General features: G+C 40.3%; 1 protein-coding gene across 1 annotated transcript in view; it reads left to right on the top strand.

Moving 5' to 3' along the window:
* The window catches only part of RPP21 (ribonuclease P subunit p21), a 28,886-nt gene extending 18,141 nt beyond the window's left edge, over positions 1 to 10,745 (top strand). Inside the window, exon 5 of the mRNA XM_037046884.1 lies at positions 10,663 to 10,745. Coding sequence (XP_036902779.1) covers positions 10,663 to 10,676 — 14 coding nt within the window. The 3' untranslated portion in view covers positions 10,677 to 10,745. The remainder of the gene's footprint in view (positions 1 to 10,662) is intronic.
* The last annotated feature ends 16,414 nt before the right edge of the window (positions 10,746 to 27,159 follow it).

The following is a 27,159-nucleotide window of genomic DNA, read 5'->3' as shown; positions in this document are numbered from 1 at the left end:
GTGACCTGGGCAGACCTCAGATAATTTAGAACTCTAGTGTCAGGAAGGTTATAAAAGCAAGTTCTGGCTTCTCTTGGAGAAATTGGGATAGGACTCTTAATATGGAGAATCCCCACAAATAAGAAGGCTAATGTAGATACTGATCAGCTACAGATCACTTCATATATGCTATACCAGCAGTTCTTGAAGTGTTAATGGTGAACTACTAGGTTCTGCCAAATCTTATTTTCACACTTACACTAAGTTATTTTTTGACATTTTCTCTGTACTGACCTGCACATTGGTGGGTAAACTGGTGCCTTAAGATGAATCGAGACAGTGGCACCAATCTGTATTCCTCACTGCAACACACAGGGTAGGGCCAGGGTGAGGGAGCAAGATCCACTTAAGCATGTCCTCCATAAAGCAGCTAAAATTCTTAATTGAATTAAGCCTTTACCCTTGTACATTTTCACATTCTGTGTGGCACATGCAGAAGTATGCATAAAGCACCTGTGCAGCAAGCCTGAGTCATCTACATGGAAGGCACTGTACAACTGTCAGAGCTGCAAGCTAAACTAGTGGTTTTGTTTATGAAAACTCTTCATACTTCAAAGAATGAGCAAAACAAGCATAAACTATGGTTATTCTGGCTTGATTTTTTGACAGACATTTACTTTTAAAAATGGATGAACTGAGCTTGTCTCCAGGGAAAATAACCTACAGTACTTGTCATAAATAAAAATAGAACCTTTGGACTTCCACCAAGATGGAGGCATAGGTGGAAACACTTTGTTGTCCCACAACCAAGACAACAAAGTTTTAGTAACAAAAATGCAGCCACAACACAGAAAATTGAACTATACGGACATCCAACAACAATGAACCGTTCAAGCCAGACTGGTAAGAGGGGCAATGCCAGCAGTGGAGCAGGGTCAGGCAGGAAAGATGCCCCAACCCGGGCACACAGGCAGCCGTGGGTGAATCCCAGGTGTGGGGTAGCAACAGGCAGACTCAGTGAGGGCAGAAGGCAGCAGGCTGACCATAGTTACACATTCTCACGCAGATAAACCAGTGAAGGAGCGAGCAGTGAGACAGACTGCGCAGGCTCCAGCGGTGAGAAGCAGCAGAGGGGACCACCATTGCTCCTCTCTGATCCCCCCCGCCCCCGCCACATACAGCATCATAACCCAGCAACTGAGTTGCCCCGCCCAGGTGAATACCTAGGGCTCTGCTCCTCATACGTAACAGGCATGAACAGACCAAAACATGGCTCAAGAAGAACTCAAAGCCCCAGAGCCAATAACTTTAAGCGAAAAAGAAATGGTGAACCTCTCAGATGCAAAGTTCAAAGCACTAGTAATCAGGATGCTCACAAAACTGGTTGATTTTAGTCACAAATTAGAGGAACAAATAAAGGCTAAACTAATTGAAATGAAGGGAAATGCACAGGAAACCAATAGTGATGGAAAGGAAACTGGGACTCACATCAATGGAGTGGACCAGAAAGAAGAACAAAACATCCAACCAGAAAAGAATGAAGAAACAAGAATTCAAAAAAATGAGAGGATTAGGAACCTCCAGGACATCTTTAAATGTTCTAACATCCAAATTATAGGGGTACCAGAAGGGGAAGAGGAACAGCCACGAGTGGAACACTTACTTGAACAAATAATAAAGGAGAACTTCCCCAGTCTGGCAAAGGAAATAGACTTCCAGGAAATTTAGGAATCTATAGAGTCCCAAAGAAGAGAGAATCCAGAGAGTCCCAAAGAAGCTTGACCCAAGAAGGAACACACCAAGGCACATCATAATTACATTAGCCAAGATTAAAATGAAGGAGAGAATCCTAGAAGCAGCAAGAGATAAGGGGACAGTCACCTACAAAGGAGTTCCCATCAGACTGTCAGCAGATTTCTCAAAAGAGACCTTACAGGCATGAAGGGGCTGGAAAGAAGTATTCCAAGTCATGAAATCCAAAGACCTACAACCAAGATTGCTCTATCCAGCAAAGCTTTCATTCAGAATGGAAGGACAGATAAAGTGCTTCTCAGATAAGATCAAATTCAAGGAGTTCATCATCACCAAGCCCTTATTATATGAAATGTTAAAGGGACTTATACAAGAAAAAGAAGATGAAAAATATGAACAGTGAAAGGACAGCAAACTGACAGTTAAAACACCACACCTAAAACAAAAGCAAACTAAGAGGACAGCTAGATCGGGAGTGAAAACATAGAAATGGAGATCACATGGTGGGTTAACAACAGGGGAGTGGGAGGAGGAGAAGGGGGGGAAGTTACAGAGAATAAGTAGCATAGACAGTAGGTAGAAAATAGATAGGGGGAGGGCAAGAATAGTATGGGAAGTATAGAATCTAAAGAACTTGAGACACGTGGTCATAAACTAAAGGGGGGGAATGGTGGAGGAGGGGTGTGCAGGGTGGAGGGGAATGAAGGGGGGAATAGAATAACTGTAATGGCATAATCAATAAAATATATTTTTAAAAACAGAAGCTTTTACAGGAAAATAATAATTTCAAAAAGTTCTAATTCCCTGTATTTCTTTCTTTTTTGCATTTTAAATGTTTTATTTTTTAGTATATTTTATTGGTTATGCTATTACGGTTGTCTCATTTTCTCCCTTTATTCCTCTTCACCCAGTGTCCCCCTCTGCCTAGTATCCCCCTCCAACGTCCCCCCTGCCCTTAGTTTATGTCCATGGGTTGTTCATGTAATTTCTTTGGCTTCTCCATTTTCCATACTATTCTTAACCTCCCCTTGTATATTTTGTACCTACAAATAATGATTCTTATTCCCTGTGCCTTTACCACCATTCTCCCCACTTCCCCTTCCCCCTGATAACTCTCCATGTGATCTCTATTTCTGTGATTCTGTTCCCGTTCTAGTTGTTTGCTTAGTTTGTTCTTGTTTTTTAGGTTCAGCTGATAGTCGTGAGTTTGTTGTCCTTTTACTGTTCATATTTTTTATCTTCTTTTTCTTAGATAAGTCCCTTTAACATTTCATGTAATAATTGCTTCGTGATGATGAACTCCTTAACTTTACCGTATCTGAGAAGAACTTTACTTGCCCTTTCATTCTAAATGAAAGCTTTGCTGGATAGAGCAATCTTGGATGTAGGTCCTTGCCTTTCATGACTTTGAATACTTCTTTCCAGCCCCTTCTTGCCTGTAAGGTTTCTTTTGAGAAATCAGCTGAAAGTCTTATGGGAACTCCTTCGTAGGTAACTTTCTCCTTTCCTCCTGCTGCTTCTAAGATTCTCTCCTTATCTTTAATCTTGTTTAATTTAATTATGTTGTATCTTGGAGTGTTTCTTCTTGGATCCAAATTCTTTGGCTCTCTGAGTATGCTGGACTTAACATGTCTAGTTTTAATCATGTTTTAACATGATTCTCATGTTGAAACATTTAAAGTTGTCCCACAGGTTCCTAACCTCTCTTCATTTTTTTGAATTCTTTTTGCTTCATTCTGTTGTGGTTGAATGTTTATTTCTTCCTTCTGCTCCAAACCATTGATTTGAGTACTGATTTCCTTCCCTTTACTGTTGGTTCCCTGTATATTTTTCTTTATTTCACTTTTCATAGCCTTCACTTCTTCCTCTATTTTGTGAACATAACCATTTCTGTGAGCATCCTGATTACCAGTGTTTTGAACTGTGCATTTGCTAGTTTGGCTATCTCTTCATTGCTTAGTTGTATTTTTTCCTGGAGCTTTGATCTATTTTTCATTTGTTCCATATTTTTTGTCTCAGCCCACCTGTTATGTAGTAAGAGCAGAGATATTGTCCAGGGTGGGGCCATCCACATTGCTGCATTGTGGTGCAATATGTGAGGGAGAATTCAGAGAGGGAAGAATGCCCCTTGCTTGGCTCTCAGCCAGCTTTCAGTTACTAACCCTGCTACCCACAAGCAAATTGGGCCCTTCTGGTCCTCATTCCCAGGTGGGTGGTTTTGTGTACATTCTAGGACACTGTGGGTCTCTCCAATGAACTCTCCTTTGAGCCTGGGAGTTTCTCCCACTGCTGCAACCCACACAGGTTTTTTCAGTTCGAGTTTTTGAGGCTTTATTGAGCTGCACTAGAACCCTGAGTTGCATGGTCTGTTTCACTGCCCAGTTGTTCCTCCTAACTTATCCGCACCCAAATGTAGGACCATCCAGTCTTCCAGCCACCAGCTGCTGCCTTGCTGCAAGTCCTCTCTGCCTGGCTGCCCATCTCTGCCCCTCGTACTGGTTCCAGATGAATGTTTCTTCTTTAATTCCTTGGCTGTTCAACTTGCATACAGTTTGATATTCTGGCAGTTCTGGTTATTTTTTGTTTTTAAATTTGTTATTGTCCTTTTTTGGTTGTGCAAGGAAGCAGAGTGTATCTACCTATGGCCCCCATCTTCCAAAACTAATTTCTTTCCATTTAAGTTTTTTTTTGATAGGTACTTATTCATTTTGTTTTCCCTCTTGTACCTGTGTTCCCCCCCTCTCTTTTTTTTTTACATTCAAGCCTTTATTATCATGATGATTAACACTACTGTTGATTCAACAAATTATCTGATATGCTTTGTTTATTGAGCTATAATTTACACATTGTAAATTAGATCTTTTTAGTGCAAGGTTCTGTGAGTTTCAAAAGCATATACAGTTGTATAACTCTCATAACAAGCAAAATGGAGTACAGTTCTACCATGCCCCCAAAATTTCCTTGTGCCCCTTTTCCCTACCTTCCCCACCCCCAGGCAATGACAACAACTCATCTGTTTTCTGTCCCCATAGTCTTGCTTTTCCAGAATGTAGTCTAAACATAATCACAGAGTTTCCAGCCTTTTGAGTCTGGCTTATTTCATTTAGCTTATTGCTTGTCAGGTTCATTTGTATGTGTTTACATTCAGACCTACATGTATCAGAGTTCATTCATGTGTATTTCTCCATTGTATGTGGTGCACCACACTCAGTAGTCTTCCATTGTATGGGTGCACCACAGTTTATTTATCCATGGATCAGTTTAAAGATATGGAATTTTTCCAGATTTTGTCAAATATTAATAACACTGCTATAAACATTACATAAAAGTTTGCAGCTAAATGTTAAGTTCTAATTTTTTTCAGATATGTATTTTGGAGCTGGGCCATATAGTATGTTTGTAACTATATAAGTGATAAACCATTTTCCAAAGTGATGGTACCACTTTGCATTCCCACAAGCAGTGTACGAAAGGCCCAATTGTTCTACATCCTCACCAGCACTGGGTTTTTGTCACGTTTGATTTTTTTTAAGTCATTTTAGTAAGTATGTAGCATCGCTATGCATTTTTCATTTGCATTTCCCGAATAAAAACAATAGTGAACATGTTTTTCCATTTCCTTTTTACCATCTATCTCTCTTCTCCCCCTCTCTTTTTCATCATCTTTTTTTTCTGAATAGCCAATGTTTCCAAGATTTATAGATTCCTTTAAGCACCAAGTTTTTTTTTTTAATTGAATCCTTTGGCTAAAACACCTTCTGAAATATATCCCATCCTTCCCTATATCTTACACAAAGTGTACAGAACAAAATGTGATCTGGGTGACTCAAGGCCATCATGGCAAGTTCCACCTGTTCTTTTTTTTATTTAATTCTTATTCAAGTACAGTTTTCTGTTTTATATTCCCTGCCCTGCCCACCCAGTGCTCCCCACATCCCTCCCATTTCCGCCCCCCACCTTAATTATTGTCCATGTGTCCTTTATACTTATTCATGTGAGTCCCTCCCCTTTTCCTGTATGATTCTCTCCCCTCTCCTCTCTGGACCCTGTCAGCCTGTTCTGTATTTGAGTGTCATTGGTCATATTTTGCTTGCTTGTTTGTTTTGTTGTTTAGATTCCTGTTAAAGGTGAGAGCATATGGTATTTGTCTTTCACTGCCTAGCGTATTTCGCTCAACATAATGCTCTCATCATCTTCTTAAAGCAATCTCTTTGGCATATTTTGCAGTGCTGTTTTGGTGGAGATGTATACTTTGAGGCTTCTTTTGTCTGGGAAACTCCTTACTTCACCTTCCATTTTAAATGACAGCCTTGCTGGGTAGAGTAGTCTTGGTTGCAGGCCTTTGCTTTTCATTACTTAGAATATTTATTGCCATTCTCTTCTGGTTTGTAGTGTTTCTGTTGAGTAATCACTGATAGCCTTATCAGAGTTCCCTTGTATGTTACTTTCTTTTCTCCCTTGATGCCTTTAAGATTCTCTCTTTGTCAGTGAATTTTTCCATTTTAATTATGATGTGTCTTGTAGTGGGCCTCCTTGCGTTCATCTTGATCGGGACCCTCTGTGCTTATTGACCTTATGTGACTTTTTCTCTCATCAACTTAGGAAAGTTTTCTGTCATTACTCTTTCAAACACATTACAAATCATATACTCTTACAGAACATCCAAAAAAAGAACTAATTCCTATTCTTCTCAAACTATAGCAAAAAATTCCCGAACTCTTTTTATTAGGCCAGTATTATTTTATTGCCAAGACCAGTTAAAGGCACAACAAAGAAAGAAAATTATGGGCCAATATGTCTGATGAATGTAGATGTTAAGATCCTCAACAAAATATTGGCAATCTGGGTCCAGCAATATATTCAAAAGATCATACACAATGATCAAGTGGAATTTACCCTGGGGAGGCAAGGATGGTACAATATTTGCTATTCAGTAAACATATACACCTGGCTGGTATAGCTCAATGGACTGAGTGCAGGCCTGTTTGCCAGAGGATCATGGTTCAATTCCCAGTCAGGGCACATGCCTGGGTTGCAGGCCAGGTCCCAGCAGGGGACCCACGAGAGGCACATACATTGATACTTCTCTCCCTCTCTCCTTCCCTCCCCTCTAAAGTTAAATAAATGAAATTTTTTTAAAAATTAGGGTAGTTTAAGGGGCTTCTGGGATAACATTAAGTGTAACAACATTCACATTGTAGGGGGACCAGAAGGAGAAGTGAGACAGCAAAAGATGGAAAACCTCTATGAAGAAACAGTGACCAAAAAAAATTTCCCTAACCTGGCAAATGAAATAAACATACAAATTCAGGAAGCACAGAGTCCCAGACAAGGTAAACCCAAAGAGGCCCACTCCAAGGCACATCATAATTAAAATGGCAAAGTTTAAAGACAAAGAGAGAATCTTAAAAGCAGGAAGAGAAAAGCAGTTAGTTACCTACAAGGGAGTTCCCATGAAATTGTCAGCTGATTTCTCAACAAAAACTTTGCTGACCTGAAGGTGCTGGCAAGAAATATTCAAAGTAATGAAAATCAAAGACCTACAACCAAGATTACTCTACTCAGCATAGCTATCATTTAGAATGGAAGGACAGGTAAAGAGCTTCCTAGACAAGAAAAAGCTAAAGTAGTTTATCATCACCAAACCAGTGTTACAGGAAATGTTAAAAGGACTTCTTTGAGAATAAGGAAAAAATTTTAAAGACTATGAAAACATTGTAAAAAAAATTCTGACAAACACATAATAAAAGCAGTAGATCAACCAACACTAAAACTCTGGCAAAGACTGAAAGGCACAAGTAGAAAGATCGTGTGTAATTACAACAGTTAACGGATATACAAACACACAGAAAATAAAAAATAATGACAAAAACATAAATGTTAAGGGGGTGAGTGAAAATGGTAGTGATTTGAGAATGTGTTTGAACTTAAGCAACCATCAGCTTAAAATAGACTTTTATAAACATAGCTTGGTATGTATGAAACACATGGTAATCACAAACCAAAAATCTGCAAGAGATATACAAGAAATAAAGGGAAAGGAATCCAAACACAACGCTACAGAAACTCACTAACAGGCAAGAGAAGAAAGCAAGAGAATAGAAAGAAACTGAAGAGAACTACAATCAGAAAACACTCAAGCCCTGGCTGATGTGGCTCAGTGGTTTGAGCGCTGGCCTGTGAACCAAAGGGTCACAGGTTCGATTCCCAGTCAGGGCACATGTCTGGGTTGCAGGCGAGGTCCCCTGGGAGCAGGCAAGAGGCAACCACACATTGATCTTTCTCTCCTTCTTTCTCCCTCCCTTCCTCTCTCTCTAAAAATAAATAAATAAGTAATCTAAAATAAACATTCAAGAAAATGGCAATAACTATATACCTATTAAATGTAAATGAATTGAATACTCCAACCAAGTTGCAAATGGACAAAGAAAAAGTGTACATAAAAATGCAATGGAATATTACTCAGTGATAAAAAAGAATGAAATCTTACCATCTACAACAGCAAGTCAGACAAAAAGAAATACTATATTATTTTACTTATATGTAGAATCTAAACAAAAAACAAATGAACAAATAAGAGAGAAACATAGATACAGAGAACAAACTGAGGTTTGCCATATTTTGCTGGGGTGAGTAGAGTTGAGAGCCTGGGTAAAAAAAGTGAAGGGATTAAGACGCACAAACTGGCAGCTATAGAAAGTCCCAAGGATGTAAAGGACAGCATAGGGAACACAGTCTATAATATTGTGATAACTGTGTCCTGCCAGGTGGGTGCAAGACTTACTGGAGGATAATCACTTCATACATTACATAAATGTCTAACATTATGCGGTTCACCTGAAATTAATATAATATTGGATGTCAACTGTACCTAAAAATTTTTAATTAAAAAAAACAGCCAGAGGACAGACTTTTTAGAAGAAAGTGGTCAATAAAGTCAAATGACTAAGGAATTGCAAGACCAGACCTGCGCACACCCACTGGGCACAGCCACATTAGGAGGAAAGGTGAGTTCGGTGACGGTGTGTTGGGGGCAGGTGGAGGAGAAGCTGCACTGCTGGAGCAGAGTGAGGAAGAAGATGATGACATGGACACAGATCCCAAAGCAGTTTATAGGGGTGAGGAAGGGGCTAGGTGTGACAAAACCTGAGCATTCTTACTTGGTGAAAGGAAGAATCAACAGAGAGGGAGGTAAAGAGAAGTAAACAGGGGAAAGCAGATCGGAGGCCAATGCAAAGCACTGAAGTGGGGAGAGTAGGGGAGCCAGAGCACAAGCAGTGGGAGGCCAGGCCCACTTCTCTGCCCAGTGGAACTTGGGACAGGAAGCCAAGAAGCTATTTTCCTCTGTGATGTAGGAGGCAGGCCACCTGCTGTGGTCTACCGGTAGGAGGTGTTGGAAGGAGCCCAGGACAGGTCAGGAAGAGTCAGTGAGGGATGGCCTTAGTGGCTGAAGGCCTCAAGCTCTAACATTCTTTATTGATTCCCCAGTGAGGGGAGGGGCCTATAGAGCACCTGACTTAGTGTCTGCTTGGAAAGACAGGCAAGCTGCAATGAGTTTGAGCAAGTTAATTACCCTATTGTTCTCAAGACCTGGTAGTTTCTAGATCTAAGATTTGCAATGTTTCAAAGACTTAGTTGCTTACTATTCCTCTTATATCCTTTCCATTTTCACTTTCTTAATTCCTTCCTTACAGACTATCTACAACTTACTTGAACTTTCTACAACAAACATAATCCACATGACATTCCAAAATAAACATAACAAGTCGTTTAAAACTTAAGGCTGACTAGATGGCCAAACATTTAACTTAAGAAGTATATTATGAGAAGAAAAGTTCAGGGAGCTCTGGCTGGAATTCCTTTTCCTGCTGCCTGCACCAATTCTAAATCTGCTGCTGGGCGCCCACAGAGGTGAAATGCTTCACAGAACCGTGGCCCCCAGGCGGACCTGGCTGATCATGGGGAAAGGTTGCTCAGCGCACACCAGGAAAGAGGGAAGGCAAGGGAGACCAATCCCCCCTCCACCACTGCTTGTCCCAGCAAAGAGACCCACCCTGACTCGCTGCAAGTATGCATGCACCAGTGCCCCAACCTTGCTGCAAGGGCACGCACACCTGTGCAGTGGCTGAGCTCACCTGGCAGAGCCAAGAGGCTCACCACAGCTGGTGCGAACTGCAAGAAGGGCCTGGCTGGTGTGCATCAGTCCCTTCTCTTCCATACTTCTAAATATAAAGATCCCTGATCTGGCTGACATCCAACAGCCCTAAAAAGGCTGCTGAATTAGCTAAAAATATTGCTCCTTTTCCTTAGAGAGCCTGTTCCCCATGGTACAGGATTCGTAGAAACCTTTAAAGAAATTTTTTAACAAATAAAAGAACCTTTTCTGAAATTCCTCCCACCACAAGCATGGCAATTATAAAACCAGTTCATTTTGCTTTTTCTCCCTCTGCACCTTTAAATCCTACTTCTTGCTGGCGAGGTGAATATAGTGAGGTCAGAATATGCTGTTGGTGACAGATAGTCAGGGAGAGCAGTACCAGATTTTCCAAGTACCCTAACCCCACTTATGGGTTTGGGTCCTCTCCAAGCATTTATGACTTCGAGAGGGGAGCTCAAAGTGCTAGGTGACCAACCTTTATATCGCGTTTCCCTGGATGAGCCAGAAGTTAGATTAAGTGGTGTTGGAGGCCCCTATAAGGCCCCTGCGCACCTCGGGAATTGATCCCAGACACCCTCTCAATGCTCCAGCTCACGTGGGAACACCTGATTTCTGGGACCAAGGGGAGGAAGTGCCTTTTGTTTTTGGAGCTTGGCGAATGCCAAATGTTCTCATACAAAACCTGTGACTAAAACTAAATTCTTCCAGAAAGCAATCTTTGGAGTCCAGTAGAAACCGAAACATTCATTCACTATCTGCTTTTCCTAATGTAGGTGGACAGAGGTAAAAGGCAAAATTGAAAAGGACTGCAAGAGGTGGCTTGAAAGAAAGAATTTTCTGAAATGCTTAAAAAATATCCCTGTAACTAGATGCTATTTTTGAAGCTGATTAAAGGGAAAATATTTGCTCTTTCTCCCAAGCCTAGACTTACTGGGGGTTGTGCCACGGGGATGGGCTTGTGAGTGTTTTTACAGTGTCCCTCACATTGCATGGACTTTTGCTTGTGGCCAGCGAGAAACATAGTATTCTGACCCAGTTCACATATAAGCTAATCCTCCCACAGATGACTTCTAGTGTCAAGTGCCCCTGTGACTTTTAAACTGCTCAACCTATGCCCATGAGATTGTAGCAGATGCTTGTAAGAGAGAGCAAGGCTCCTGCTTACTAAAGAAGGTACAGATGTAAAGTGCTCACAAGAGAGGGCAATCTTGGAAGAAATCCCTTTTCCTCTGAAATCCAACACACCCTACGACCTTCCCCAAAAGCACTGTATCATCTGCCCTTACCTGAGCTGATGCGCACACTCCAACCAAGTTGGTGTGTTGACCACAACTATGGCTTAGAGCCTCAGGAACAGGGTCCCTGTTCCTGAGCACCAGATGAAGCGGATCCTGGCCTGCAGGATCTGTGTGTTGTGGTTGTTATGAACAAATACACATGGACAACAGAAGTTCTGTGGAGAAAAGGTACAGCATGGCCACTCTCTGAGAGAGAGAGAGAGAAAAAGGGTCCCAACCCCTGCCTGGAAAGGCTTCATTGATTCTCTTGGTACGATGTGTATGATGTAAGTTGGTGGCCCAGTTTCATTTTCTATATGTAGCTATCCAGATCTCTCAACATCATTTGTTGAAGAGTCTATTTTTACTCCATTTTATACTTCTGCCACCTTTGTCAAATATTAATTGAATAAAGAGACTTGGATTTATTTCTGGGCTCTCTTTTTTTTTTAAGATTTTATTTATTTATCTTTAGAGGGGAAGGGAAGGAGAGAGGGAGAGAAACATCAATGTATGGTTGCCTTTCGTGCGTCCCCTGCTGGGAGTTGGCCTGCAGGGAACTGGCCTGCAACCCAGGCATGTGCCCTGACTGAGAATCGAACCGCGATCGTCTGAGTCGCAGGCCCGTGCTCAATCCACTGAGCTACACCAGCCAGGGCCTCTCTTTTCTATTTCATTGATTTATCTGTTTGTTCTTATGCCAGTACCAGACTATTTTGATTACACTGGCCTTGTAATATAGTTTGATATCTGGTGTTGTGATCCCTCCTACTTTCTTCTTCTTTCTCAAACTTTCTGCAGCTATTTGGGCTCATTTATGGTTCCATATAAAATTTTTTTAAAGATTTTATTTATTTATCTTTAGAGGGGAAGGGAATGAGAGAGGGAGAGAAATATCAATGTATGATTGCCTCTCGTGCATCCCCTGCTGGACAAGGCCTGCAACCCAGACATGTGCCCTGACTGGGAATCGAACCGCAATCTTCTGGTTCCCAGGCCCATGCTCAATCCACTGAGCTACACCAGCCAGGGACCATATAAATTTTTGAAATGTTTGTCCTATGTCTCTGAAATATATCATTGGTATTTTAATAAGAATTGTATTGTATCTGTAAGTTTTTTTGGGTAGTATGGACATTTTGATGATGTTAGTTCTTCCAATCCAAGAATGCAGTATATGCTTCCATTTATGTGTATCTTCCTTAATTTCTTTCTTAAGTGTTGTGTAATTTTCTGAGTACAGGTCTTTTAACTTCTTGGTTAAGTTCATTCCTAAGTATTTTCTTTCTTTTTGTTGCTATAGTAAGTGGGACTTTTTGCCTACTTTCTCTTTCTGATATCTCATTATTAGTGTAAAAAAATGCCTTCAATTTCTGAATATTGACTTTGTATGTCCCTGTTTTGCCAAATTCACTTACTAGGTCAAGTAGATTTTTGGTGGGGTCTATAGGATTTTTTATGTACACTGTCATATCATCTGCAAACCATGACAGTTTTGCACCCTCATTTCCAATTTGGATGCCTTTTATTTATTTTTTCTTGTCTGATTGCTGTGGCTAGGACTTCCAATACTATGTTGAATAGAAATGGTAAAAACATACATCCTTGTCTTGTTCCTGATCCAGTGAGAAAGCTTTTAGTTTTTGCTCATTGAGTATGATGTTGGCTGTAGGTCTCTCATATATGGTCTTTATTATGTTGAGAAACACTCCTTTTATTCCCACTTTGATGAGTGTTTATGTTATAAATAGGTGCCATACCTTATCAAATGCTTTTTCTGCATCTTGATATGATCATGTGATTTTTGTCTTTTCTTTTGTTTATGTGATATATTATAGTTATTGATTTGCAAATATGCCATCCTTGCATCCCTGGGATGAATCCCACTTGATATTGGTGCATGATCTTTTTAATGTATTGCTGGATGTGGTTTGCAAATATTTTGATGAGGATATTAACGTCTATGTTCATTAGCGATATTGACCTATAGTTTTCTTTCTTTGATGTGTCTTTACTTGGTTTGGGGATTAGGATGAGGCTGGCTTCATAAAAAAAAAAGTCTGGGAGTCTTCCATCTTCTTGTACTATCTTGGAATGGTCTGGGAAATATAGGGGCTAGCTATTCCTTAAATGCTTTGTAAAATTCTCCTCTGAAGCCATCCAGTCCCGGGCTTTTGTATGCTGGGAGTTTTTTTTGACTACTGCTTCAATTTCACTAGCTGTTATTGGTCTGTTCAGGCTTTCTGTTTCTTCGTTCAGTTTTGGAAGACTATATTTTCCTAGAAATTTTTCCATTTCATCCAGGTTTTCAAATTTCTTGGCATATAGTTTTTCATAGTAATTTCTCACCATCTTTTGTATCTCTGTGGTATCAGTTGTAGTCTCTCCTCTTCCATTTCTGATGTTATTTATTTGGATCCCCTCTCTTCTTTTCTTCATGAGCCTGCTTAAAGGCTTGTCAATTTTGTTTATCTTTTCAAAGCACCAGCTCCTGGATTTATTGATCCTTAGAAGTGTGCTTTTAATCTCTATGTCATTTAATTTTGCTCTGATCTTGGTTATTTTCTTCCTCCTACTTGCTCTAGGCTTTGTTTGTTGTAGTCCCTCCAGTTCTTGTAGGTATAGGGTTAGGTCATTTATTTTCAGTGTTTCTATCTTTTTTATGTAGGCCTGTATCACTATGAATTTCCTTCTCAGAACTGCCTTCACTGTGTCTTATAAGTTTTGGATTGTTGTGAGTTCATTTTCATTTATTTCCAGAATTTTTTTATTTCTTTCTTGAACTCATTCTTAACCCATTCATTGTTTAATAGCATGCTATTCAATCTCCATGGATTTGAGTGTTTTTTAGTTTTTCCACTGAGGTTGTTTTCTCATTTCAGTCCCTTGTGATCAGAGGAAAATGCTAGATATGATTTCAATTTTCTTAATTTGTCAAGGCTTGTTTTTGTCCTATCGTGTGGCCTATCTTTCAAAATGTTTTATGTGCACTTGAAATGAATGTGTATTTTGCTTCTTTGGGATAAAAGTATACACACACACACACACACATAATCAGTTAAGTTATTTGATCTAGGACATTGTTCAATGCTACAATATCATTATTGATATTGTGTTTGGAAGATCTATTCATTTTTGTCAGTAGCATGCTAAAATCTTCTATAATTGTGCTGCTGTCAGTATATTTCTTGGAGTCCTCCAAGATTTTCCTTATCTATTTGGGTGCTCCTATATTGGGTGCATATATATTAATAATATCTATGTCTTCTTGATGGATTCTTCCCTTGAGTATTATGAAGTGTCTTTCTGGGTCTCTTTTTTTTTTACCCTTCTTTTTTTAATATTTTATTTATTTATCTTTAGAGGGGAAGGGAAGGAGAGAGGAAGAGAAACATCAATGTATGGTTGCTTCTTGTGCATCCGCCTGCTGGGAACTGGCCCCTGCTGGGAACTGGCCTGCAACCCAGCAATGTGCCCTGACTGGGAATCAAACCATGATTGTCTGGTTCACAGGCCCATGCTCAATCCCTTTTTTACCCTTCTTTTAAAGTCTATTTTATCTAATATGAGTATTGCTACCCCAGCTTTTTTTCCTGTTCACTTGCTTGGAATATTTTTTTCCAACCCTTTACTTTCAGTCTGTGTAGGTCTTTTGTTCTGAGGTGGGTCTCTTGTAGGCAGCACTACCCACAGATGTGAACAGTAAAATGACAACAAACTCACAACTATCAACAAATGAACTTAAAAGGGAAACAATCAAAACAAAAACTAAGCAAACAACTAGAACAGGAACAGAATCAGAGAAATGGACATCACATGGAGGGAATTCAGTGGGAAGTGGGAAGGGAGGAATGGGGAGAAAAGGTACAGGAATGAAGAAGCATAGTTGGTAAGTGTAAAATAGATGGGGAGAGATAAAAATGGTATGGAAAACAGGGAACACAAATAACATATGTACAACCCATAACACTCATATATATTTATATGGACATGAACTAAGGTGGGGGATGCTGGACATTTGGGGGGTACAGGGCAGAGGGGGGACAGAGAGGTGGAAATTGGGACAACTGAAAATGAAAAAAGAAAAACAATTTCTTTAGCATATCTTACAGTGATGGTTTGGAAGAGGTATATTCTTTCATCCTTCTTTTGTCTAGGAAACTCCTATTTCACCTTCCATTTTAATTAGAGCTTTTTGGGGTGAGTAGTCTTGGTTGCAGGCCTTTGCTTTCATTAATTGAAATATTTCTTTTCATTCCATTCTGTCTTGTACTGTTTCCATTGAGAAGTCAGCTGCTAGCTTTATTGGAGTTCCCTTGTATGTTACTTTCTGTTTCACCCTTGCTGCCTTTAAGATTCTGTCTTTGTCTTGGAGTTTTGCCATTTTAATTATGATGTGTCTTGGAGTGGGCCTCTTTGGATTCATCTTGATTGGGACCCTCTGTGCTTCCTGACCTTGAGTGGCGTTTCCCCTCTCCACATTTTGGAAGTTTTCTGTTATTATTTTTTCAAACAGGGTTTCTATCCCTTACTCCTTTTCTTCTTCTGGTATTCCTATGGTTCAAACGTTGCTGTGTGTCATGTTGTCTTGCAGTTCCCTTGAGCTATCTTCATATTTTTTTAGTCTATTTTTGTGCAGCTGACCTACCTGGGTATTTTTTTCTACCTTGTTTTCCAGCTCACTATCTCAGTCCTTTGCTTTATCTATCCTGCTTGTGATTTCTTCTAGTGTAGTTTTTATTTCAGGTATTGTATTCTTCATTTCTTCCTAGTTCTTGTTTATCATTTCTATTTCCTTTTTCATACTGTTGTTGTTCTCACTCAGTTCCTTGTAGTAGTCTGTGAGTTTCTTGAACATTTTTATCACCATTCTTTTCAATTCTATATCTGATAATTTGTTTGCTTCCATTTTGTTTAGCTCTTTTACTGGGGAGGCTTCCATTCCTTTTGATTGTGGGTTCTTTCTTTGTGTCCCCATTTTAGTTGACTCTTTTTGTTTCTTTCTGCAATTCCTGATGCTCCACTTTGCTGTCTTTTGCTGTTCACCAGAGTGTGAACATCTCTGGTAGGAGTTCTATAAGACTCAGTGGTGCAGTCTCTCTGATGTCCTAGTCTGGATGCTCTAGGGTTGCCCTTTCTTCCATTTCTGTGGGCTGTCTTGTTGTACTTGGGCTTTATCTGTTGGTGACTCCTTTGTTGGTGGGTCCTCCCACACACACACAGTTGGTTTCCTGGTATTCAAAATTCCTACATTGTCTTCTATGTGATCAGGGTCAGGGCAAAGGTGAAATGGAGTAAGACAGTGGGAGAGGATTTAAGGTACTATCAAGTAGAAAACACATAACAGGTCCTTTGGAGAAGTACAACTGTGATATTTCACCCAACTATCCATTTTTTATATAAAGTGAAAAAGAGATAAGACTCTTATTAGAAGAGAAAAAGAATGTGAGCTGACTTTAGAAAGCAGGGCACTTATGTGAGGTTAGATGGTGAGATATAGTGAGAGTAAAGGTTAGAAACTTGGTGTACTCTTTGAGAGAATAAAGTTAACCACAACAGTAATAAAGCTCAGGGAGATGGTGAAATGGATTAAGAGAAGGGAAGGGTGCTATGTGTTATTTGGAATAACAATAATATAATTAGAAATATATAATAAGAATAAAAAGTAAAAGAATAAGAATAGTGTGTTATTGGAATATAAGTAAAGTGAAAGGAGAAAAATTAAAATGCAATATGAGAGGGAGAATAAAGAAAACCAATCAAACAATGAAATCAAACAAACAAAACAAAAAAACTAAATGGAAATAACAGTATCTAAATAAATAAATTATTAAAATAAAATACAAGTTCTAAAGGATTGCAAAGTGAAATCTGTCTCAGTTGCTGGTGTTATCCTTTTGACTTTTTCTGGATCTGTTTTTGATCTTGTCTGAGCTCCAGGTCTTTTTGTCTTACACTTGAAAAAAAAAAATCCTCCTGCTGACTTTAATCATGTCAAGCAGGTTTTGCTGGTTTTTCTAGATGCTGCAGGCAGCAGGGGTCTGGGTTCTGTTTTTTTCCTTTCCTGTTGTTCAGCATGTGGGCTCAGTCTGGGCTACAACATTCACTGGTGCCCAGTTTCCAGCCCATACCCTCAGAGTGCTGTGTGGTCCACACTATCCAATCTGTGCACATGTGCCAAGCCAGTGCCTATAATACACCTCCTTATGCAACACTCTGATTAGTTCATGAGATGCACAGTGGGAGCAAATCACATCCCTCCTCTTCCCTCCTTGTTGGCCTGGACCTGAACAAAGTCCCTTCTGGGCATTTTAGTTCCCCTATTGAATTAGGTCTCTCTGGGCACTGCTACCTCTCTGTCTCCATGGTGCCCTCTTTTGATCAATCCATAAGGTTCCTTGAGTGAGAACAAATCATGCCTCCACTCCTCCCTCTTCACTGGCCAAGCAGTTGTAGGTGAGAAGCCTTGCACAGTGGCTGAGATCCTTTGTTGAGCAACTTACCCTTGTTTGCAGCAGGCCATTCCAAACAAGCACCTGGCTTTCCACACAGAGTAACTCTTTGACCAGTCAAGAGACTATCTGGGTCACAGCCCATTGCTTCTTTCATGTCCAGGTTTCATCGGGCTCTCCAGTTTCTCTGGAGAAAGAGAAATCATGCCAGGGACCACAGTCCCAGCCAGGGTACACTTCTGGATGTGTATCTCTTACTGTATCTCTATCCCCGCAGCAACATTAAGAGTCCAGGTTCCTCCTGCAGGAGTCTGGAACTCATTGCTCTGGAAGGAGAGGGAGCTGCAAAGTCACAATCACTGATCCAGCACTCCTTTGTTGCTGCAGCAGTTGTGCTCTCTGGTGCAGGGCTCAGGGACCCTCCCCTCAGCCTACAAAATCTCTTTACCTTCCAGTTTTAAATGTCCTCTGCAACCTTTGGCATCCAAACTTCATATCAGCAGGAATTCTGTTGGCCTTTGGTTTTATTACTATTTACTCTGTTCCTCAGAAGATCAGTTAGGTGTCCCAGATGTATTCACAAGCAAGTGGGTTCAGCTCCCATCTACCTTGCCACCATCTTCCCACTACCATTCTTATTTTTGTTTTAAATTTTATTTTTTCTGTTTATTTTTTGTGACTTAATCTTTATTGTATTTTTCCATTACAATTTACTCCCCTTATACTATCACCACATTGTTGTTCATGTCCATGAGTCCTTTTTCATTTTTGCTCAAACCCTCTACTCCTAACCTCCCTCCCATCTAGCTGTCATCTGCTCTCCATCTATGAGTCTGTGTTTGTTTTGCTTGTTAGTTCAGTTTGTTCATTAGAGTCTACAAATTAGTGAAATCATATAGTAATTGTCTTTCCCTGACTGGCTTATTTCACTTAACATAATATTATCCAGGTCCATCCACACCTATACAAAGGGTAAAATTTTCTTCTTTTTTGTAGATGAGTAGAATTTTATTGTGTAAATATGCCATAGTTGCAGTCAACTAAAAATTTTTTGCACAGCAAAGGAAATCAGCAACAAAATAAAAAGACAACCCACAGAATGGGAGAACATATTCACCAATACATCTGATAAGGGGTTAATATCCCAAATTTATAATGTACTTACAAAACTCAACACTGAGAAAACAAATAACCCAATTTAAAAAAGGGCAAAAGACCTGAAGGTTCTTCAAAGAGGACATACAGATTACCAATAGACATATGAAAAGATGCTCAATATCACTAATCATCAGAGAAATGCAAATTAAAACCACAATGAGATGCCATCTCACACCTGTCAGAATGACTAACAATAAATCAAAAACAACTGCTGGCAAAGATGTAAAGAAAGGGGAACCCTATTGCATTGTTTGTGGGAATGCAAACTGGTGCAGCCACTGTGGAAAGCAGTATGACGCTATCTCAGAAAATTAAAAATAAATCTGCCTTTTGACTCAGCAACCCCACTTCTGGGAATATATCTAAAGGACACTAATGTGAAAGAACATAAGCACCCCTATGTTCATTGCAGTGTTATTTACAATCACTAAGATATGGAAGCAGGATTCCAGTTCAGATGGCAGAGTAGGCAGACATGGCTTATCTCTTCACACAACTACATCAAAATTACAACTAAAATACAGAACAACTATCACTCAGAACATCAGAAATCAAGGTAATGGAAGTATAACAACTATGGAATAAAAAATGCATCCATCAAACTGGTAGGAGGGATGCAATGCAGAATGTGCTGGTCTCTCACCCACATGTGGAGGATAAAAATTCAACAGATATAGCTCAGGAACGAGGAGTTCCAGCCCCACATCATTGCCATGCCCCCACCCCACCCCAGCCCAGGGTTCTTGTTCCAGAAACATAAAATCCTCACAACTTCTGGCTACAAAAATCAGCAGGGATTGAGTCAGTGGAAGAAACTTCTGGAACCCCAGGCAGTTCCTCTTAACCCAAACATAAACTCAGCTACACAGACTCACTTCCTCTGAGCTCTAGTGTTGGGGTGGCAGGTTGAAGAGCACCCACCAATGACATACTGGGAGAGGCTGAATTATCTGGCATCAAGATAAGCAGAGACCTTTTTCTGAGCCCTCCACTTGCAGAACCATTGGGCTGGCAGGTTAGTAATGTATTTGAGATTCCATCAACCTGGCTAATAACACTGTTTGGCCCACCTGGGAGATTCCCAAAAACTTTACCCCATCCAACTTACAGGCTGACCCACGCTGCTCTTCCATATAAATGGTTGGTCTAGGGAGCTCAGTGAGCTCCAGGCTGGGCACTAGCAACAGCAAGATTAATTACACACCTTAGTTTTACCTGGGAATCTCCAAGCCCAGCACAAGTAGCAGCCATCTCAGATTGCTTTATAGCTCACTGAGGGTGACCCCAGACAGAACACAGAAATGGGGGCTGACCTTGGCCTGCATCACCCAGGGAACTCCAGAACCAGCACAGCCAGTAGATAGCTGGTTTACTTCAGAGCACCACTACTCTGCCCCTCCACAGCTGATCCTCCATAGAGGGCAAAGGTTGGTGGTAAGTGGTCACAGCCAATCCATGCAGCTAATTGGCCTAGGTAAATTCTTCCCATTGATTTGCCAACAGCAACCAAGCCTCAACTACAAGAAGAGGGTGTACTCAGCCCATACAAAGGGCACACCTCAAATACCCAGCTTGGGTTATAGGGAAGGTTGTGCCACTGGATCCTACAGGATATATACTACAATTGGCCACACTACCATGAGTCAAAGCAACTCTACCTAATATATAGAAACAAACACAGGGAGACTGTCAAAATGAGGAGACAAAGAAACATGGCCCAAATGAAAGAACAGGTCAAAACTCCAGAAAAGGAGCTTAACAAAACAGAGATAAGCAATTTAAAAGATGCAGAGTTCAAAACACTTCGTTATAATACTCAAGGAACTTAGCAAGGATCTCAGCAGCAAAAAAGAAATCTGGTCAGAAATAAAGTACTCACTAATTGAAATAAAGAACCATTTACAGGGAAACAACACAGCAGTAGAGTGCATGAAGCTCAGAATCAAATCAATGATTTAGAACATAAGGAAGCAAAAAATAAGCAATCAATCAGACTTCCAGCCAAGATGGTGGCATAGGTAGACACACTGTGCCTCCTCACACAACCAAAAGAAGGACAACAATTTAAAAACAAAAAACGGCTCTGGCTGGTTTAGCTCAGTGGATTGAGCACAGGCCTGCGAACCAAAGGACTGAGGTTCGATTCCCAGTCAGGGCACATGCCTGGGTTGCAGACCAGTTCCCAGCAGGGGACACACGAGAAGCAACCATACATTGATATTTCTCTACCTCTCTCTTTCCCTTCCCTTCTAAAGATAAATAAAATCTAAAAAATAAATAAATAAAATTTAAAAAATAAATAAAAACAAAAAACAACCAGAACTAACAGAAATCAAACTGTAGAGAAGTCCAACATTACTGAGTTAAAGAAGACATTCATCCAGACCAGTAGGAGGGGTGGAGACAGGCAGCTTGGTGGAAAGGACTCACAGCAAGGCGGTGGCTAGAGGACTGGAGTGGGCAAGGTGGTGGTTGGGGGACCCAGAGATGTGGTAGCTGGTAGAGCAGGGAGCCCCACATTTGCATGAGGATAAACCAGAAGGAACAATTGGGGAGCTAAATATACTGTGCAACCCATGGCTCCAGTGTGGGGAAATAAAGCCTCAAACCACAGATTAAAAATACCTGTCGGGGTGGAGGCAGCAGGAGAAACTCCCAGCCTCACAGGAGAATTCATTGGAAAGACCCACAGGGTCCTAGAATGTACACAAGCCCACCCACACAGGAACCAGCACCAGAAGGGCCCATTTTGCTTGTGGGTAGCGAGCAAAGTGATTGAAATCCAGCAGAGAGCAGAGTAAGTGCCAATGTTCCCTTTCTGACCCCTTCTCCACATACAGCATCACAGCACAGTGACATGGGTTACCCCACCTTGGTGAACACCTAGGGCTCTGTCCCTTACTACGTAACAGGTGCGTTGAGACAAAAAAAAATATGGCCCAACTGAAGGAACAAATCAAAGCTTCAGAAAAAATACAACTAAGTGTCAAAGAGAAGGCCAACCTATCAGATACACTGTTCAAAGCACTGGTAATCAAGATGCTCATAGAATTGGTTGAATTTGGTCACAAATTTGAAAAAATAAAGGCTATGCTAAGTGAAATAAAGGAACATGTACAGAAAAAACTGAGGCTCAAATCAACGCTGTGGACCAGAAGGAAGAAAGAAACATCCAACCAGAAAAGAATGAAGAAACAAGAATTCAAAAAAATGAGGAGAGGATTAGGAACCTCTAAGACATCTTTAAACATTACAACATCTCAATTATAGGGATACCAGAAGGGGGAAAGAAACAGCCACGAGTGGAAAACTTATTTGAACAAATAATAAAGGAGAGCTTCCCCAGTCTGGCAAAGGAAACAGACTTCCAGGAAATCCAGGAAGCTCAGAGTCCCAAAGAAGTTGGACCCAAGAAGGAACACACCAAGGCACATCATCATGACATTAGCCAAGATTAAAATGAAGGAGAGAATCCTAGAAGCAGCAAGAGATAAGGGGACAGTCACCTACAAAGGACTTCCCATCAGACTGTCAGCTGATTTCTCAAAAGAGACCTCACAAGCAAGAAGAGGCTGGAAAGAAGTATTCCAAGTCATGAAATCCAAAGACCTACATCCAGGATTGCTCTATCCAGCAAAGCTTTCATTTAGAATGGAAGGGCAGATAAAGCACTTCTCAGGTAAGGTCAAGTTCAAGGAGTTCATTCTCAGGAAGCCCTTATTATATGAAATGTTAAAGAGACTTATCTAAGAAAAAGAAGATAAAAATAGAAATAGTGAAAGGACAGCAAACTCACAATTATTAACAACCACACCTAAAACAAAATCAAACCAAGAGGACAACTAGATCAGGGGCAGAACCATAGAAATGGAGATCACATGGAGGGTTAGCAACAGGGGAGTGGGAGGAGGAGAAAGTGGGAGAAGATACAGAGAATAAGTATAGTTGGATAGTTGATAGTTGTATAGTAAGTAGCATAGATGGTAGGTAGAAAATAGACAGTGGGGAGGGTAAGAATAGTATGGGAAATATAGAAGCTAAAGAACTTGTGATACATGGACATGAACTAAAGGAAGGAATGGGGGGAGAGGTGTGCACGGTGGAGGCGAATGAAGGAGGGGAATGAGACAACTGTAATAGCATAATTAATAAAATATATTTAAAAAATAAAATATATTTTAAAAGACATTATTACAGGAAATGTTAAAAAGACATTAAGGGGGGGTGGGCTGGGATGGGGGGTAAAAGACAGAAAACTGTACTTGAACAACAATTAATTTTTTTAAAAAATACATTCAAGAAAAGGAAGAAGATCTAAACTATGGGTATTAAAATGACAACAAACACAACTATCAACAACTGAATCTAAAAAATGTGAATAAAAACAAAGCAAACAACCAGAACAAGAACAGAATCATATGCATGGGGATCATTTGGGGGATTAACAGCTACAAGAGGAAGGAGGAGAAAGGGGAAAATGGTGCTGGGATCAAGAAGCATAACTGGTAGGGCTGAGACTTCCGCCAAGATGGAGGCATAGGTGGAAACACTGTGCCTTCTCCCACAACCAAGTTTGAATACAACAAAGGTTTGGAGAACAAAGATGCAGCCAAAGAACAGAAAATTTAACTATACGGAAGTCTGACAACAACGAATCGTTCAACCGGACTGGTAAGAGGGGCAGAGCCAGCAGGAGAGCGGGGATGGCATGAAAGATCCCCCGATCCCAGGCACCCAGGCAGCTCCGCTTTGGGCTGACCCAGTGAGGGCTCAGGGCGGCAGGCTGGCTGTGGTCCCACATTCCCGCGCAGATAGACCAACAAAGGAGTGAACAGTGAGACGGACCATGCAGGCCCCAGGAGGTGAGCCCAGCAGCAGTCACACATTCGCACGCAGTGGGACAGACTGCTCCGCCCTCAGTGGCAGTGGGAGGTAGCACAGGGAGCCTGCCATTACTTTCCTTTGGCCCTGCCCCCACATACAGCATCACAACCCAGCGTCTGAGTGGCCTGGCCCTGGTGAACACATAGGGCTCTGCTCCTCATACATAATAGGCATGAACAGTCAAAAATATGGCTCAAGCAGAACTCAAAGCCCCAGAGCCAATAACTCTGAGTGACCAGGAAATAGCGAACCTCTCAGATGCACAAGTCAAGACACTGGTGATCAGGATGCTCACAGAAATGGTTGATTTTAGCCACAAATTAGAGGAACATATGAAGGCTAAACTAATTGAAATGAAGGGAAATGCACAGGAAACCAATAGTGATGGAAAGGAAACAGGGACTCAAATCAAGGGGGTGGACCAGAAGGAAGAAATGACCAAACAGGAAAAAGTGAAGTTACAAGAATTCAAAAAAATGAGGAGAGGCTTAGGAACCTCCAGGACATCTTTAAACATTCCAACATCCAAATTATAGGGGTACCAGAAGGGGAAAAGAAACAGCCACGAGTGGAAAACTTATTGGAACAAATAATAAAGGAGAACTTCCCCAGTCTGGCAAAGGAAATAGACTTCCAGGAAATCCAGGAAGCTCAGAGAGTCCCAAGGAAGTTGGACCCAAGAAGGAACACACCAAGGCACATCATAATCACATTAGCCAAGATTAAAATGAAGGAGAGAATCCTAGAAGCAGCAAGAGATAAGGGGACAGTTACTTACAAAGGCGTTCCCATCAGACTTTCAGCGGATTTCTCAAAAGAGACCTTACAGGCAAGAAGGAGCTAGAAGGAAGTATTCCAACTCATGAAATCCAAAGACCTACATCCAAGACTGCTCTATCCAGCAAAGCTTTCATTTAGAATGGAAGGGCAGATAAAGTGCTTGTGAGATAAGATCAAATTCAAGGAGTTCATCATCACCAAGCCCTTATTGTATGAAATGTTAAAGGGACTTATCTAAGAAAAAGAAGATGAAAAATATGAACAGTGAAAGGACAGCAAACTCACAGTTACTAACAACCACACCTAAAACAAAAGCAAACCAAGAGGACAGCTAGATCAGGAGCGGAACCATAGAAATAAAGAACACATGGAGGGTTAGCAACAAGGGAGTGGGAGGAGGAGAAGGGGTAGAAGATACAGAAAATAAGTAGCGTAGATGGTAGGTAAAAAATAGATAAGGGGGAGGGCAAGAATAGTAGGGGAAATATAGAATCTAAAGAACTTGAGACACATGGTCATAAACTAAAGGGGGGAAGGGTGGGGGAGGAGTGTACAGGGTGGAGGGGAATGAACGGGGGGAATAGAACAACTGTAATGGTATAATCAATAAAATATATTAAATAAATAGATAAATAAATAAATAAAAAGAAGCATAACTAGTAGGAACAAAATAGACAGCGGTAGGTTAAGAATAGTATGGGAAATGGAAAAGCCAAAGAACTTACATGGATGACCTATGGACATTAACTAAGGGGAGGGGGAGTAATGTATTGAAGGGAACTACTGAGCAGAGGGGAACAAAGAGTAAAAAAATTGGGAAAATTATAACAGCATAATCAATAAAATATATTGAAAATTAGAAATAAATTAAATTAAAAATTAAAAATAAATAAAAATTTTCAAAATATGGAAGCAACGCAAGTCTCCATCAATAGATGAGTAGGTATTTTCTCCCTTTCTATGACTTGTTTCTGTTCCTCACTATTACTTTTTCTCCTCCCTCCAGTCTCTCAAAACTTTTTTCCTTTCCATTATTCATCTCACATTCTTTTTCCCTTTCATGTAATATCCCTATTCTCTCTCAACCTTTATTAATCTTTGTTTGTTTGTCTCTGATATTGGGGTTGTTCCTGCTTTTCTTCAATTTTATTCTTAGATGTTAAACTATTTTTGTATTTCAAATACCCTTTACTACTCCATGTTGCCTTCTTCCTGCCCTATATTATTTTCATTTTATATTTCTCTCTTAGCCTGATTTTTATTCATTATGCTTACTAATTATTCTTCCTTTATCCTCTCAAAATCATTTTTCTTTCCTTTAGACATCTCATAATCTTGTTTATTTCTACTTTTCTTCTTATAATATTCGTATGCTCTTTCCACCTTTATTAATTTTTGCTCATGTGTTGTTGATATCACTGTGGTGGTTGTTTTTCTTCAATTGTGTCCTTATTTTTTCACTATTTTTTATTTTTAAACTTCATATTATATTCTTCCTATTTCTTAATCTATTTTGTCTTCTTGTCTTCCCTTTTCATTTACATTATACATATTATTTTCTATATTTCTTCACCTTGTTTCTATTTCCTACTGTTATTATTTCTCCTCCTGCTACCCTCTCAAAATCACTTTTATTTCCATTAGTCATCTCATATTTGTTTTTTCTTTACTGTAAGATTATTATTCTCTTTCCAACTTTATTAATATTTGCTCATTTGTTGTTGATATTTTGGTTGTGGTTGGAGTGTATTTTTCTGGTGTGGGTTTTGTTTCCTGGGTTGATTTATTTTGTTCTTATGGCACCTGTACAGCAGCATACAAGACATGGTGGGTAGTGTGACTCTCACTTAGCCAGATGGAGGGGAGAACCCACCAATCAACAAGCCAACAACAACCAAAGTCCAATTAAAACAAGACAGCTCACCAAAAAAATGTCATAAAGGACATCCCTAGGGCATCCAGCTTAGGAGATCAGGTAGACTGCCCACTGAGTCCCACAGGTCTCCTACCACAGAAGGCCACCCCACAAAGACAAGGAGTCAAATCACATCAATCTACTATGAAAAAACAAACAGTAACCTAAAAAGGGGAGACAAAGAAACAAAGCCCAATCCAAAAGGATACCCAAGAAAGAGTGATAAATGAAATTGAGGCAAACAATGTATCAGACATAGAGGTCAAAATAATGGTTATAAGGATGCTCAAGGAAGTCACTGAGAACTACAAGGAACTTAATGGGAGCTACAAGGTACTTAGTGGGAACTACATCAGCATGAAAAACAACATAGAAACTGTGAATAAGACCCAGCAGGAAATTAAAATACAATATCTGAAGTGAAGAATACACAAGAAGGAATTAAAATGAGACTAGATAAAGCAGAAGATCAAGTCAGTGAGCTACAAGGCATGGTAGAAAAAAACACACAGTCAGAGCAAGAAAACTAACAAACAAAAAGACTCAAGAATTATGAAAAGAATTTAAGAGAGCTGCAGAACAACATAAAATGTAACAATATTTGTTACATCATAGGGATACCTGAAGAGGAAAAAAAGAAGTAACAGAGTACCTGTTTGAAAAAGGAATAACAAAACTTCCCTAACTTGGTGAGAAGAAAAGTCATGCAAGTCATGGAAGCACAGACCAGCCCTGGCTGGTGTAGCTCAGTGGATTGAGCATGGGTCTGCAATCCAAAGGGTCACCACTTCGATTCCCATTCAG

Source organism: Sturnira hondurensis, unplaced genomic scaffold (genome assembly GCF_014824575.4).
Source record: "Sturnira hondurensis isolate 20B ecotype Veracruz unplaced genomic scaffold, ASM1482457v3 Scaffold0005309, whole genome shotgun sequence".
Classification (NCBI taxonomy): domain Eukaryota; kingdom Metazoa; phylum Chordata; class Mammalia; order Chiroptera; family Phyllostomidae; genus Sturnira; species Sturnira hondurensis.
The sequence above is the reverse complement of the archived record's forward strand: the minus strand, read 5'-3'. Positions and strand labels throughout refer to the sequence as shown.